The 17,174-nt window shown below is 34.6% G+C and overlaps 1 protein-coding gene across 3 annotated transcripts in view; it reads right to left on the minus strand.

The window, feature by feature from the left end:
* Positions 1-4,415: 4,415 nt before the first annotated feature.
* The window catches only part of ERG (ETS transcription factor ERG), a 127,470-nt gene continuing 114,711 nt past the window's right edge, over positions 4,416-17,174 (minus strand). For 2 of the 3 annotated variants that reach the window (XM_044670296.1, XM_044670298.1), the window contains exons 7-10: positions 10,945-11,010; positions 10,005-10,061; positions 8,652-8,699; positions 4,416-7,716 (exon numbers count right to left, since the gene is read on the minus strand). In XM_044670296.1, coding sequence (XP_044526231.1) covers positions 7,196-7,716; positions 8,652-8,699; positions 10,005-10,061; positions 10,945-11,010 — 692 coding nt within the window. In that variant the 3' untranslated portion in view covers positions 4,416-7,195. The remainder of the gene's footprint in view (positions 7,717-8,651; positions 8,700-10,004; positions 10,062-10,944; positions 11,011-17,174) is intronic. The other variant, XM_044670297.1, reaches the window with a different exon arrangement.

Below are 17,174 nucleotides of genomic sequence, written 5' to 3' on the forward strand. Positions count from 1 at the left end.
TTTACTAAAGAAAAAGGAAAGTAAAACAAAAAGAATTGTTGTAAACTTAGTTCCTCAGAGTCTAAATTCAGCTCTTATGTTGAGCAGAAAAATGAAGAAAATTCTCCAGAGATATTAATCAATATTGGAAGTAAACTGAATGTTGACATTGTGTTTCCAGAAGTGATCTGCTATTATAATCAATGCTTGAGGCAATTCTGAGTGTGATCTTTCTTGCAGTCAAATTATTATATATATATATCATGCCTTTGTTTATTAATTATTAATTATTACATGTCTAGTTATATTTAATATTTTATTTGTTCAGATGAGATTAAATAATTTACTACATAAAGAAATGTGTAGTTACTATTGGAAATGAAGGTTCATCCAGTTTATTGAATAAATATTTAGGAACTATGGTGGATGTTTAAGCTAATTAATAAATGAGAAGGAGGTAGCAATTATATTTATTAGAAAGAAAATATCTGAACATACTCCTATGTTTCTACGGAGCTTGGGATTATAAGATTGAATATGGCAATGAATCGAGAGGCAAGTCGAGTGATTATTTACATGTGAGTGTTGTAAATCCGGAAAGACTTTGCTACATTTTGAGTTCCCTAGTTTTTGCTGGGTAAGTCATTCTTGGTTGTAAGCCTATATATCCTTTGCCATCTAGTATACTATATTCTACACTCTCCAGTCTTTCATAGTGATGGTTGTTAAATTGTGTGTGGTCCTAAGAGTGGCTTCAGAGTACTTGAATTCTTTCCTTCTGACTCCTTGCAGTATTTTACCTTTGACCTTTGAATATTCATTTTATGATTTCTTTCAGGAGGTTATCGAAAGATTCTTTCTATTTCTACTTTGCCTTCTATTTCAAAGAGATATGTATAGTGTGTAAATAGAATTAGCTCCAGCCCATTAATAGTCAAAAATCTACTCAACCCAGGCGTGCTAATGATGTCACTCTCAGCTCCCTTAGTGGGGAGGGGAGACAAGTTACCCACATGTGACAATAAGTAACAAATCAAGAACAAGGGACTGCCCTTTGGGCAGTCCAAATCAATGTAGAAACTGCCATTTGTCCATTTGAATTAGAGGTGGACCCACGGGAAGTGATGAAAGACACGATCTCTTTAAGTAAGTGAGTGAACTTCCTGTGGGGGCAGTTGCCTTCTCGAACTGGGAGCAGAAGCATCTCCTGAGACCACAGAACGCTTACACTCTATATTGTCACGTGGGTAAGTTAGGCTGACTTCCTTGGCCTAGCTGGGCCAATTCTAAACTCTGCCTATCTGGCTGTTGGGCCTTGTGGCTTACAGCTTCATTAATTAAGCTTCATAACCTTCTTCTCTCTCCGTCCAGGCCTTTGGCCCGGACTAGCCTCTCCTTTTTCTCTTTATTCCTACTTTTACCTACCGATTGTAAATAAACTCTTCAACCTGATGCTGACTTGGGTCTGATTTAATTACGGAATCAACCTAAATTGTTGATTCCTGGTGGCCACATATTTTTAATATATATCTATAAATACCTAAATTTTCCCTCTTACAATAGTTTGCTTTTAATATTTCTTAAAATCTTGGAGTCCTGGATGTTATAATACTCCATTATTTCAGGGACAACAGCCTGGCATTCTGTAACCTATCAGTCATCTCCTAGGCAAAATCTGATCTCTTCCCACCCTCATTCGGTTCTCTACAGATTGGTGACCTGTTTTGGATCTGAGGCACAGTAGACTGCTGCTGGAGTCAGCCACTATCAAAAATCTGGGAAGTTCTACTGGTATCATGTAATAATATTACAGGTTCCTCTTTGTCCCTGAATATTCCTCTGTAGGCTTTAGGGTGGGCTAGAAGTTGGAACAGAAAATCTAATCTGTTCCAAGACTTTGAGCTACACGGCTTCTACTTGCTTCTGAACTTGCTTCTCCTTGAGTACACAGTCAAAGGCCTGCTACTACACCTTACGCCAGAAGTCCACCCCTGTCTGTGATGTGGAATTGAATTGGGAGTAACAAAGACATCAGTTGGGACCTTCTCCTGCACCTTCATGAAATCACAATGCCCTGGACTTTTCTCTTGCTGTGGTGTATAGCTTCTCCTTGCACTTTAGTACTCTGTGCTCCATACTCCTGGCTAGACCTCTGTTCCCAGTTTCCATAGTCTTTTCTATATTTTTTTATCTATGTGAACCCAGGCTAGGAAAAGGACCCATGATGACTTTTTCTTTGATTTATCCACTGGGCTTTGATATGGTGCATTTTCTACATCTTTTTGGACAAGTTTCAGGAAGAAGCACATTGTATTTCTGACTGCTATTCTGCTATGCTCCATTACCAAATTAATTAATAATTTTGATGACTACTACTTTATAATGTAGTTTGAGTTTTTGTTGTTGTATTATCCTCTTCTTTCATGCTTTTTTCAATATTTCCTTCAGTCTATATTTTTTAATTCTAAACTAATTTTATAATATTTTATTTAATTATAACAAGTATCATTTCAGTAATTTGATATTTAGTAAATGATATTAACACCAAAAAAGTGAATTAACTTACTATTATCCTCATTTTATGTTTAAATAGACCAGCCATGATTCCTTTACTTTTTTGCCTATTTATTTTCATCTTCTTAGATATTTAGTCCAATCTGAAAGTCATCTTTTCTTATTATTCCTTGCAGATTTGTATCATTTTCAAATTTGAAAACATATTATATATGTCTTAATTGAAAAAAAATTTATACAGAATAGGCCCAAGGACAGATCCAATGGTAGGACATATCCCTCTGAATTGAAGATCATCAGTTCATAGACTATTAGACCCTTATAATTCAATCAGTTATGAATCCATTTAACTGTTGGACAGTACAAGAGATTGAGAAAAGCTTTGCTAAAATCCAGGTTTGTACATATAATAGGCCACAAATTCTGTAAGGGTAGAGACTTTTGTTTTCCATATGATTATTTGCCTTCAGCACAGTACATTGCTGATTGCCTTGCATATAATATGCACATTAATAAATTATTTTGAATTCAAAGAGAAGATAGAATTTGAATGAATGAAATTATTTCCTTGAATATTTGCCAACTACAGTGTTTTGTGACAAGTATTTGCACAGGTTTATATTTCCCAAGGAAACATAATAGAACTTTTCCCCTGCTGTACCATCTTCATGTTATAAGTATGTATTTCTTCACTATGATTACCTAAAATAATTACCATATATGTGATTATATAACTGATATATAAATTCTTAAGTATAACATAAAAGAAAGTACATGACATTTTCCTACTTTACAATATTAGTAACTATAAATTTTCAACTACTTGTTTCACAAGTCTTAGTTTGCTTTTAAATTATTTGGACTAGATGTTTTATAATAGTATTCCACAAAAAAAGGGAAAAATTTGAACTAAGAAAGTACATTTGAGTACATCAAAATGCATAGCCTCTTTCTATGAGTTCTAATAGCTTCACTCAAGTGGCACAGATGGCTGGAGAATTAGTTTTTTTAATGATACTTTATAATTTTTAATAGTTAAGTAATGATATAACTAAAGAGAATATTTCCCTTTTACACCAGAACCTCAAGACATAGGTCATAATGGATGGTTAAGATTTGTTTGAAATGAAGTTCTCCAAGATCCTAAAAGGCAATTGTAAGAATAGCTGCTATTTAGATATGGTTGAATAAATATATTGTGGAATCTATTTTTCCCAGGGCTACAATTTCAAATCACTAGTGGGAAGGTTTTAAGATATCACATTTTGTTTTCTATGTACTCTGCTAGGTCTCTAGAAAATTATGCTCCACTTTATAAGGGGAAGTTTTTCTGACAACAGGACAATGAAACTTTCCCTTGTATATTATCCATTTATGAGAAACCCTAGTATCTGACTGTATTTTATATTTAAGTATTATTTTTAGATAAAAAAGAAAGCTTCATTATATTCTACATATTTCAAGTTGTACGGTACTATCAAAATGTGAAAAGATATAACAATACTAGAGCCTTTCAGATCACTCTATCATAAACCGAAATACTTTGCCTATCCCGGAAGGTAAATATTAAACACAAAATGAAGTAGGAAAAAGTATGATGTCCAATTAAATTTGAGAATAAATAGGGATTTGATCATATGGAGAAATGAAAATATTATTTAAGACAGTAGGAGATGAATCTTTCCAGCAAGAGTCAATATTCCAGGTAGCCAACACAAACAAATGCTTCTGGAAAAAGGCAATAGAAAAAATTTTATAAATGGCTTCAAATCAATTCCTGTGGGATTTGAAATAAAAACAAACAATGGAAGAGCAATTTGAAATTCTAACAATATGATTAGATCAAAGAATTATTTTAAAAGCAGTTTTAAAAGATTATTTATTGAGGACATGGTCAAAGTTTGCAAAAATGCCCTCTCATTGCTTGTATTAATGTCAACTTTGTAAATAACTTGGATTGGGGTGTGTGGGCAGGAAACTTAAATTAAGACATTTGGAAAATTGAATTTGATTTTTAAAATTATTTTGCTATGGAAATGGTAGCATTGAATCACCAGGGGAGTACAATTTATAATTATATGTAGAATGCAGACACATTTGCCTCGACCTTCTAACATAGTAGGTGATGGACCTTTCCCAGTAGTATAGTTTTCAAATTCTTTGCTTCTAGTGTTGTTGTTTTTTTAATGATAGAGGATCAAGGTATAATCTAGAGCAAAATGGAATTATTTTCAATATTAACATAATGATAGAGGCTATTTGCAATATGAAAAATGTCAACAGGGTCTGGAATTCGAGTAATGTGATTCTATAAAAATTTTAGGCATTATGGGCAAAACTTCACAAAATAGAGGTCTGACAACTAAGTTTTCTTCATGACAAAGGACTGTGTAAAGCTAATGTGGCCCTGAAACTACTGTGAACTGACCCAATTATACTTTGTTTTCAGGACTGGTCTTCAAATCAATCAGGGTAAGTTGACTTTACTAGAGAACTTGGAGATCTCTCAAATCTTGTGTCTCACTTCCCTTCCCCCAATCCCATCATTATGTAGAATTGACACCGCATGGCAAACTTAAGTGAAGACATTGAAGAGATCCAGTAGACACAACATGGGAATACTTACATTTATGCAATCACATGTCCATTGGCATAACAGATCTTGGAAACAATGTCTACTGAATACAGCTACTAATAAACATAAGATTAGAGGTTCCTAAACTCTTAACTCTGGTTCCCAGATTCCTGTGTTTTAAGTCAGAGGTAATACTCAGTTTAGTTTAAACAATGAAAAAAAAAAAGCCAAAAAACACATTAAGATGTTGCCCTCTACTGTTTTAAACTGAGGAATAACAAGGTTTTTGTAACACATTTTATTTAGAATTAATGATAAAGTTTCTTTAAGTGTAGCAAGTTTTTCATGGTTCAGTTAATGCTTTATGATGATATTAAGAACCATGTAGTGCTTTGTGATACAGACAGAATTGAAATTTTTGCTTCAAAAATCATTCCTCAGTTTCAGACTTTTCTTTCCTTTCTGTTGATAAGTACAAATTAGTTTGTATGACTAATCCATTAATATAATGTTTAATACTACTGCTCCATAGAGGAGGTATGAGCATACTAAGCAGCATGGAAACAGATGGGGGAATTTGGTAGAAATTCTCATAACTATGTGGCATAAAATGTCTAAGTATTGAGTCATGATATAATTTTAGTCAAAAAGCATTGGAGTCTTTTCTACTTATCTCTCACTTTCTTAGGGGACAAAAATGAAGATTAACATTTTTAACCAATTATGATGAGGAGGCAAATTGGTGACTAAAAATGCAGACAACTATATAAATCAGAATCATAAAGCTAGGGCAAGCTTATTTTATTACATACATTCTGCATTCTAAATATTAATAACTTCATACTGTAAACATTAAGCATACTGAGTTAAAATTCAAGGCCACAATATTTCTGATTATCCATTGTATGTGTGTCATTGTCTTTGATTGGCCGAGATCAACTCGTAGTGTATAAATGCATAAGTTATATAATTATTATGTAAAAAAAAGAAAAAGCCCACTGATTTGTATATTTCATTCTTACAAACGCACAGCGTTTGTGACTCAAAAAGGAAAAGTGATGCCCATTTAACCAAACCATCTATGTGATTTCTGATAATAATAATCATTAAGACAGTCTCTTACCTTATTCCCCAAGAAAATGGTGAGGTCCTGACTGATTCTTCTAAATATCAGATAATTCCAGTTTAAAAAAACAACAACTTTTAATAGTCATATGTGATCTGATTTCTGAATTTCACACTACTTTTCCCTTTCATCACTCATTCAAAATTAGCAGTGTCCTCACTGTAATACTAGGTATGGCATAACACTGATAATATTTTATTTCATCCTATGAAGTCATTTTTCATATTTCCAAAATATATTCAATTTCTACTTGGTTAAGTAGTTTCTTTCTCATTCTTTTTTGCCCTCTTCTGCTTCTCACTAATATCCTGTTGCAAATGCAGTTCCTTGGTCTACAATCATACACTTATCTTTTATGCACATTCTCAGTCCAACTCTTTACATTATATTGTAATACTGTTAAGGAATCTAAAATGCTGAGGAGTCTTCACAGTTTAAAATAGCTGATAGCCCTCCATTTTGATTTTAATCAAAACAGCAAGTGCCATTATATTCCACACATTGGCTTCCACAATAAACCATTCTGAGTCTGTGTGTAAGTAAGTCTATAAATTCATATATATGTATATATACACACTATATATGTGTATATATTTCTATTTTAAATACAGGCAGAGTTTAAAAAATGAATTCATATATTGTATGTTAGATCAATATTGTGTTATCCTAATATTGTAGTATAGTCCCAGTTAGCATGTGGATACCAAACTTTTACTCTGAAGCTTATCAACTCATTAAAGCCACATTTCTCTTGATCATGATCACTTCATGCTTCATTCGTATTACATTTAGCATCATCTTTGCCTTTTTAAGCATTAATTTTATTAATTCCCTATCTCTAAAGAACTGTTTGTTCTCTTTCCCTTCCTCCCACTTTTGCCCCCCAACCTGACATATAATCAACTTTTTTCATTCTTTTCTTTCTACTTCATGTTGTCTCTAGCAGACTTTATAAAACTTCAATGGGAAATTTTATATTGTGGAGGAATGTCACTTTTCCTTTAGTAGTAAGTCCCCAAATGAGAAGGCATGTGGCTTGCTGGAAGCCTGGTATTGGGGTAGATACTTCCAGTTGATGAATTCCAGTATGGGTTAGGGGCAGAGAAGAAACTGGAAGATGTCACAGGCAAAGAAGGAGGATGAGGAGCAACAAAGTTCATCTTCTGAGGATGAGCATGATAGGAGCCCATGTAAGGGAGGTCTGACGGATACTTGTACAAAGAAGACTCAGGAGGATGGGGCTGCAATGCCTGAGCAATTCCATGGAAGTCAAATTTATAAGCATAACGCTTGCCATGAACTTTAGTCATAATATTTTTGTCATAGTAGTAACGTAATGCACGACTAAGCTTATCATAGTTCATGTTCGGTTTGCTTTTGCGTTCTCCCCAGCGACGGGCAACTTCATCAGGGTCTGTCATCTTGAATTCTCCATTGGTGCCTTCCCAAGTGATGCAGTTGGAATTTGAGCTGTCTGATAGAAGCTCCAGAAGGAACTGCCAAAGCTGTATCTGCCCACTCCCTAAGGTAGGAGGGGAAAAGTATCCATGAGAATAGGTTACATTAAAATGTCAAAAACAAAAAAGCATTCTCTCATTGGCCCTTTTTACTGATATTTATGCTGATCTGCCTCATTCAAATCTCTCATAAAGATGAGAAAACTTCTTATTAGGTAATGCTTGGACTATTGACCAAAGTATTGACTAAAATGTAACTTATATTTCTCCCCAAACCCAACTTTTTCCTAAACTTTCCTTTTTCTGTTGGAAGCACCATTATTTTTCAATTTCTCAGATTCCTAATCTTGGCATCCTTCTTATTACCTCATTCTCACCTTACATAGGTCATCAGTTCTCAGATTTTATTCCATAACATATCCCATCTTTTCTCTTTACTCACATAGGAACTATATTATTCCAGACCCTCATCATCTGCTTATAAGATGTCATTATCTTCCTAAAATATTTTTCTTGTCTCTTTGCACTCCAATCTATCATCCCTAGAGCTGATAACCTAACGTGATTGTGCAAATTACAGTGTCTCCCTATAGCCTCAAGGATCAAATATAAATTCTTTCATATAGCTTTCTAGATTCACTGTAGATTACTCTTCCTCTTAAACTTTGAAATGCAGTTAAACTGGCCTTTTTTTGTGTTCCCAACATACAAGCAATTCTAATTGCTTCAATTGTTTAAAAAGGCAGAACTCAGATGGATGAAAATTTCAAGGAAGTTAATTTGGACTCAATGTCAAGAAAAACTTCCTAACAATTCAGACTATCTAAAAGTGCAATGGGCTGCCTCAAGATAAAGTGTGTTCAAAAGCTAGACAACCACGTGTTGAATATTATAATAAATACATTATATTATAATGGAGATTTGTTTGCTTCTGAGGTCCTTTGCAGCATACAAATTCTGATTCTTGTACGGAGAGACAAAAATAGCACTAGCATTTTACCAGGATTTGCAAGACGGCTACTTGTTGGTCCAAGAATCTGATATGGATCTATGGAAAAATGAAAAAAGAAAATTGTTAATATAGTGACATAAAAATGGCTTTTTAAAGAAATAGTTTGATTCAGTTAACCGACAAGTATTATGTGTCCACTGAGTGCAGAGCACTGTGCTTAGATAATTTAGAATGTACAAAGCTTATGGCAAGGTTTTCTTCCCTGAGGGATTTTGTAACTTAATATACCTATAGTTAGAATGGACCTAAAGATTATTTAGATCATATAGCCCTTACATTTTTTAGGCAAGGAATCTGAAGCCCAAAAATGTAAAGTGACTTTCCTAAGGTCACTTAGTTACTTACCATTCTAGTCAGGCCCAAAATCCAGTTCTTCTCATTCCAAGTCTTGTATTTTTTTCTGCTACAGTAGGTGACACAGTAGATGGAGGACCAAGCCTGGAGTCTGGAAAACTTGAATTCAAATCTGGCCTCATACACTTACTAGCTTTCTGACAGTGGGCAAGCCACTTACCTTCTATTTGTCTCACATTCCTCATCTGTAAAATGGAGATAATAATAGCACCTACCTCCCAAAGATGTTGTAAGGACCAAATGATATAACTATAAAGCACTTAGTGTAATGCTTGACCCATAGTAAGTGCTATAAAATTTTAAATGTTATTGTTAATATCATTTGAAATCATATAATAAAAGCTTCACATTTTGGTTCCATAGCTTTATAAAATATAATCTATCATGTGTAAATTGTCTGATAAATTGCAAAGTTCTGTTTTGGGAAAGAGAGTTTAAACATCTGTGATATTTTCAGTGTAGTTAACTCTTAGTTTAGCAATACATTCTACCAATTCAGATGATAGTTTACCTGTAATTTAAAGTCTTAGGTAACAAATTAATTTGTGATAGAGGCATTATTTTGAAACCACATTTTCCTGACTCCAAGGTCGGCTCCCTAGCTATGATGTCTCTCAAAGTTCTATAGAAATTCTAGAAATTAGATGCCCTTGTAGCATCTGATATTTCTCTTTTTAAAATTTGTTTTTGGTAACTTGAAATTGCATTACAAAACTTTATGTAGTCATAAAATTAAAACTATTCACAAACTCCTTAAGATTTTACCATTTGTAAGAAGCTTGAATATTTTCCTAGTAATTTATTGCTTATTCTATGTACCTAAAATATTTATTCAATACACAAAATAAAAGTAAGGTGTAAGAGGCTTTATGCAGTATACAGAGAGTTCATAAAACAGAGACACTGTGCAATTTATTAGTTCACTTGTGAAGTTATTTCTATTTTCAAAGTTACCTAAGTAACATCTTCTACAATGTTGAAACATACCTAACTGGGGACGCTGGTCTTCTGTTTTGGGAACTGTTGAAGAAGTTGGCTGAGTAACTGGAAAAAAAAAACAAACAAACCTATATTGTATGCCTGAAAATATTTAGTCTTTCTTATAATGAATTCCACCACTAAACTCAAGTGATCAAAGTCACAATTGGAAATATTAAGATACTGGGTTATTGTCACATGTCACCAAAGAAAGTAGAAAGAAGTATAGGAAGAAATGCAGGAAAATATTCTTTATTTCCATATTTTTGCCACCCTGGGAAATCTCTACCTTGGGGCTTTTCTCTGCACTCTCATGACTCCCTCTCATTTTGGAAAGGACCTAAGCCATCCAGTGCCTTTCTCTTGCCTACTTTTTTTTTTACTCCATTGTTGTCTCCTACACCGCCACATAGTACTCAAGTATCTGCCTCCCCCATCCTTTCCATCAGCTCTATATATGTCATCTTCCTCCATAAAAAAATATAAGCTCCCTGAGAGTGGACTGTTTTGCTTGCTTTTAAGTATGTCACGAGTACTTAGTAGAGTTCCTGACATAGTAAGTGCTTAATAAATTCATTATCTATCCACCTGTTGCCATATTAAAATATGGAAACTATAGAAAGTAGTAGAAAGGAAATTAGAGTATTTTCTAAAGGAATGGAGGGAGCAGCTAGATGATTCAGTGGATTGAGAGCCAGGCCTAATGACAGGAGGTTCTGGGTTCAAATTTGGCTTCAGACACTTCCTAGCTCTATGACTGAGCAAGTCACTTAGCCCCCATTGTCTAGCCCTTACTGCTCTTCTGCCTTGGAACCAATACATAGTTTTGATTCTAAAATGAAATGGAAGAGGTTTGGAAATAAATGAATGGACTTTAAAAATCTCTAGTTATTTAAATTACCTGAAATACTAAGATTTAAATCCACATGAGAAGGGGGTAAAACTCTACCTTTTGATTGTGTAGTGTGGCTATGACTTGTCCAGGTTGATCTCCTGGCTGCTTCATATGATAAATCTATAAAGATCAATAAATTATTATAAATATCAACAATATAGATGTTTTAAAATATGTAGTATGACTTTACTTTTTTGCTTATTGTAAGGTCAAACACAACCCTTGCTCTCCTGGAGCTTACAGTTTAATGGTGGTACAACATGCAAGGAACTATATACAAATAAGATACATACATGATAAGTTGGAAATAATCAACAGAGAAAAGCATAAGTATTAATGGTGTCAGGAAAGATTTCTTGCAGAAGATGACAATTTTAGCCCTCTCTCAAGGGATGGAGTATCTTTTGCAAGGAACAGCAAGTAGATCAGTGTCATTGTACTGTAGAAAAAACATGTGTAGAAGATGACTTTATCGTATAAAGTAAGAAGACTAGAATGGTAGGCAGCAGATTATGAAGGACTTTGAAAAGCCACAGAAGATCTTATGTTTGATCCTGGAGATGATAGGGAGTCACTAGAGTTCTTTGAACAGAGGGGTGAAATGGCCAGAACTGCATTTTAGGAAGATCACTTTGGCATCTAATTAGAAGATGCATAGACTTGTGGCTAGAAGGGCTACCTGAAAACTATCATAATAATACAAGCATGAAGAGGACCTATACTGGGGTGATGGCAGTATCAAAAGAGAGAAGGGGGCATACATAAAAGATGCTGCAAAGCTCAAAACAACAATATTTGGCACTTGACTGGATAGGGAGCGGGAGAGTGAGAGTCAAACCTGGTTTGTAAACTTTGGTTACTGTGGAGAATGGTGGTGTTTTTCCTAGCAATAAGGAAGCTAGAAAGAGGGGAGGATTTGGGGGGAAATTTCTTCTTTGGACATGTTGAGTTTAAGATGTCTATAGAACATCCATTTTGAGATTTCAATAAAAATTTCAAGATATGAGACTAGAAGTTAGGAGAGAGGTTAGAGCTGGCCAAAAATATCTGAGAAACATCTGCATAAATAGTTGTGGGAGCCTATGAGATCAATAAGTGCATTTGTGTGAAGGGAGAAGAACTATAGTTCAGAGTCTTTTGGGGACATCCAGAGTTAATGGGCATGACCTGGATTAAGGTCAGCAAATAGGATAACTATGAAGGAAGAATGTTATAAAATGTCATAAAAACTGAGAGAGAGATTACAAAGGAGAACATATCAAGGGTTGCAGAAACATCAGGAAGGATGAGGCCTGAGAAAAGTCCATTACATTTATTTATATTTTTTCCAGATTGCATGTAGAAAAAAATTTAATAATCATGTTTCGATGTTTAGTGATCCATGCTCTCTCCCTTTCTCCTATCCCCTCTCCTCAAGAGGGCAGGCAATATGATATAGGTTATACATATGCTATTGTGCAATGCATATTTCTATATTCATCATATTATGAAAGAAAGCAGATATTGCTTATATTAGAAAAATTTCATGAAGGAAATAAAGTAAATAATGCTATGCTTCAATTTGCATCCAAATTCAATCAGTTCCTTCTATGTCAGTTGGATAGTCATTTTCATCATGAGTCCCTATGAATTGTGTTGCTGATAGTAGATAAGTCATCCACAGTTGATGCATTATTGCTGTTGGTGGGTGTGACATTCTCCTGTTTCTGCTCACTTGATTTTGCATGACTCCATGTAGGTTTTTCCAAGATTTTTTGTGATCTTCCTGTTCATCATTTCTTATGGCATAATAGGATTCCATTATAATCATAAGCCAAAATGTGTTCAGCTATTCCCCAACTGATGGACATCCCTTCAGTTTCCAGTTCTTTGCTACCACAATTTTTTCTATAAGCAGGTCCTATCCCCTTATCTTTGATCTCTCTGGGATATAATGGGTTACAATCAAATGAGGGACATTTAAAGTTTATGAACATGGAAGCAGTAAATTGGGGATAAGGGAGGATCAAGGATATGAACATCTTCAAATACAGCTAAGGTAAAGTGGATAAGCAACATGTGAAAAATGAATAAACTGAGGACCCAGTAGATTAGAGGTTTTTAGGGAATATAATTATATATATTGAAGTCCCACTGTATGATGGAAGGACTTAAGAACAAAAGAAAGACTGTGAGTCAGGCAATGGATTCACTCAGGAAGAAATAAGAGTGTCTTAGATGTCAGTACACAGCTATCAGAGTCTTTTGGGTATTAAAAATAGATTGTACTAACCTCATAGAAAAAGAGATTACTGAAGGAGTGATGGTAGAAGAACATGGAAGTGGCAGTGGGCAAGAAGGAGAATTCTAACTTCATAACCATGAGCAGTGAGTTAGGGTATGAGTTAAGGTACAATTACTGTTGGAAAATGTAGCCAGGGAAGATATTTCCTCAGGCGAGAATGAGGTTTCAAGGAATGTAAAAAGACACAAGGAGTGGCAACAGAAAAGGGTTTCTATGTAAACTAGTTTGTGAGTAGATATCCCAGAGTACACAGTGAAAGGAATGGTAAGGTCAGAGTGGGATATTAAAGGGTGGTAGTAATAAAGCAGAATAGAGGAGGATGAATATTAGAGTTTGAATGACTGTCAAGGTGCTGGAAGGGTTAAGTATATTAATCTTTGAGGAATAAATTCAGGTACATTATCAATGTTTACAAAAGTTCAGCCAGAAAGTGAAGTAAGTAGTGAGTCCCACTGTATAGCTGTAAAAGGTGGAAAGGCATACCAGGACACAGGTAAACTTAATGTGGTTGAAATTAGGTGGTTGAAGAGAGTCCTCTGAATGTGATCCAATAGCTATCCTGAACTAAGGAGCTGCCTGTTTTGGAGCTTGATCTGAGATTATGGCTAAAGTGTCCTCAGACAAATCCACTGCTATGGATCTTGGATATAAAGAGAGTTTGGAAGGTGCCCAGGCAAGCCATTCACTTCAGAGTTTGAATGTCTGGGTATCATACCTTGTAGCATGTTATATTTTACCTAGAAATTGTATAGATCTTTAACTTTTATAAACAACCTTGTAATATAGGTGATATTATTATCTTCATCATATAGATGAAGAAATAGGCTTAGATAAATCAGGGTGACAGAGTTCAGATTCTGAGACCTGAAGGTCATTGTGACCATCTACTCAGCTACTATCTACTCAGCCACCTAATTGCCTTTTAGTTCTTATTTTACTCTTTCAGTGCATACAAATTTTCCCATGTTTTTCTGAATACTCTTACTTTTTCTTGCACAATTAAATATCTTTATATTGATATTCCATAATTTCCCCAGCTATTCTGTAATCAATGAATAATTATTTTGTTTACAGTATTTTTGTTATGAGGACTACTACATATTTTATTTATATCTATCTATATCTTTCCATCTATCCATATCTTCACTGAGTGTAATATATATGTATACATACATAAATACTATGGCTACTGGATCAAATGGAAAGCACCCTCTAGTCATGTTTCTCCTCTATCCCCTAACCAAAATAGAGAATGATTAGAACAATACATGTCTCTATAACTGACATGTTTTCATTTCTTCCCACATACTAATTATGAGGTAAAAACCTAGAAAACTTCTAATTTGGCTTCCTCTTACTACTCATAATCTGGGCCTTGCTTTCTTCTGGTAATTTATAATCTGAAAATCTGAGAACTGTTTTCTCACATCCTTTGAACACTTATCTATTATTGAATACGTCTGGAAGATATCTAGGACAAATATTTTTCTTATTCTATAGCTTTATCTTTCTGTAATTCTCTTCTTTAATATTATTCATGGAAAAGTTTTTTAATTTTATAGTCAGCATGCTTATTTTAACTTTTATTCTCTACAGTGCTTTATTTGAATAAGAATTACCTCCTAAATTGAAGCCAAGATGGCAGAGCATAGGCAACAACTCAGATGAACTTTTGAACCTTCTCCTAAAAACAACTTTAAAATAATGCCTCAATTCAAATTCTAGAATGGAAGAGTCAACAAAAAGGTTGACGTAAAATATTTTTCCAGGCAAAGATAACTTAGGAGGTTGGCAGGAAAGTTTTGTGACACTGGGATCACAACAAAAGACAACTTAACACCACCAATAGGCCTTAGAGGTGGCTGCAATAGTAGTAGCAGAAGCTTTGAGACAACTGGTCAGAAAGATATTTCAGGGCACCCTTTGCTGGCACTGAGTGTTGCATGCAATTGCATTGCCCACATGTAGCTCCGGATCACCGTTCCAGGGAAAAGAAATGCACTCAAGCTTGTGGCTACAGAAGACTGGCAATAATTACTCACAAGGGAGCAGGGATGCTGATTTAGGTCCATAGCAGGAAGTACCACTAGCACCTGAGGCCACAGGGGAATAAGCTCCCTTCCTGTGTAAAGACCACAGCATAGGCTAGGAGAATAGAGTCTACTCCATGGATCATACAATTTTACAAACACCAAAAACTTACAGACCCTCAGAACTAGACTTCTCTCCTAGCAGCAATGCAATGATCCAGAACAGTTCTGAGGGACTTATGAGAAAGAAAACTATCCACATTCAGAGGAAGAACTGTGAGAGCAGAAACATAGAAGAAAAACAACTGCTTGATCACATGGGTCAATGAGGCTATGATTGGGGATGTAGACTCTAAACCATCACCCTAATGCAAATATCAATAATATGGAAATAGGTTTTCATCTATGACACGTGTTAATCCCAGTGGAATTGTGTGTCAGTTATGGGAGGTGGGAGGGGGAGGAGAAGGGGAAAGAGCATGAATCTTGTAACCATGGAAAAATATTTTAAATTAATTAAATAAAATTTCCCAAAAAACTAAGGTCACTAGGGAAAAAGGAAAAGAGCCTATATGTTCTAAAATATTTATAGCAGCTCTCATTGGGGGTAGCAAAGACCTGGAAAATGAGGGAATGCCCATCAATTGGGAAATGGCTAACCAAGTTGTGGCATATGATTGTTATAGAATACTACTTCACCAAAAGAAATGACAAGCAGGTTAATTTTGGGGAACAAAAAACATGGAAAGACCTCCATGAAGTTATGAAGAGTGAAATGAGTAGAACCAACAGAACATTATATGCAACAGAAATATTGTTTGAAGAATGACTTATACATGTCCACCTTCAGAGAAATAACTAATAAATAGAAATATTCAAGACATAGTTTTACATAAATACATATCTTTTTGTCAAATGATGCCTTTTCTCATGGGGCAGAGGAGGGAGAGTTAGATGAGTATTTTAATGTAACAAACAAACAAATTTAAAATAAAAAAAAATCTACTATGGTGACAGGGAAAATCAACAGACAAACTCAAAAGAAAACAATGTCAAAAAGCTATAAGTAAAACCTCAAAGAAAAATATGAATTGGAAACAAGCTGAACCACAATTCCTAGAAGAGCTCAAAACAATTTTTGAAAAAAAGAATCAGAGAAATAGAGAAAAAATTGGAGGTGGGGATGGAATGAGAGTGATTCAAAAAATTATGAAGAGCAGCTTGTTAAAGTGGCAAAAAAAAAGAAAACTGGAAAAATGTTATTAAAAAAACTTGGCCAAATGGTAAGAGAGGAACAAAAATCCACTGAAGAGAATTTAAAAAGCAGCTTTGGCAAAAGTAGGGAAAAGAACTACAAAAGCTCACTGAATTAAATAATTCTTTAAAAATTAGAATTGGGCATGTGGAAGCTAGTGATTCCATGAGACATCAAGAAATCATAAAACAAAGTTAAAGGAAGAACAAATGAAAGAAAATGCAAAGTATCTCTATTAGGAAAACAACTGGCTTAGAAAAGAGATCAAGGAGAGATAGTTTTTTTTAACATTTATTAATATTCATTTTTAACATGGTTACATGATTCATGCTCCTCCTTTCCCCTTCAACCCCCCCCCGCAGCCCCCCCACCCATGGCCGATGCGCATCGAGAGATAGTTTTTGAATTATTGGAATATCTGAAAGTAATAAAAGAGCCTAGACATTACATTTCAAAAAGTTATAAAGAGCCTAGACATCATATTTTAAGAAATCATCAAGCAAAAGTAACCTGATATCCTCAAAACAGAGAATAAAATTGGAAATTGAAAGAATTCACTGATCACCTTCTGAAAGTGTGGTTTGAGAAATGGTGAGGAATTCAGTATAACACCTAGGTTTTGAGCCTGAAGGACTAGGAGGATCTTGTTACTCTCTACAGTAATAAGGAAATTAGGAGATGGCGACGGTTTAGAGGGAAAGATAATGAGTTCAGT

Source organism: Gracilinanus agilis, chromosome 3 (assembly GCF_016433145.1).
Source record: "Gracilinanus agilis isolate LMUSP501 chromosome 3, AgileGrace, whole genome shotgun sequence".
NCBI classification, from domain to species: Eukaryota; Metazoa; Chordata; class Mammalia; order Didelphimorphia; family Didelphidae; genus Gracilinanus; species Gracilinanus agilis.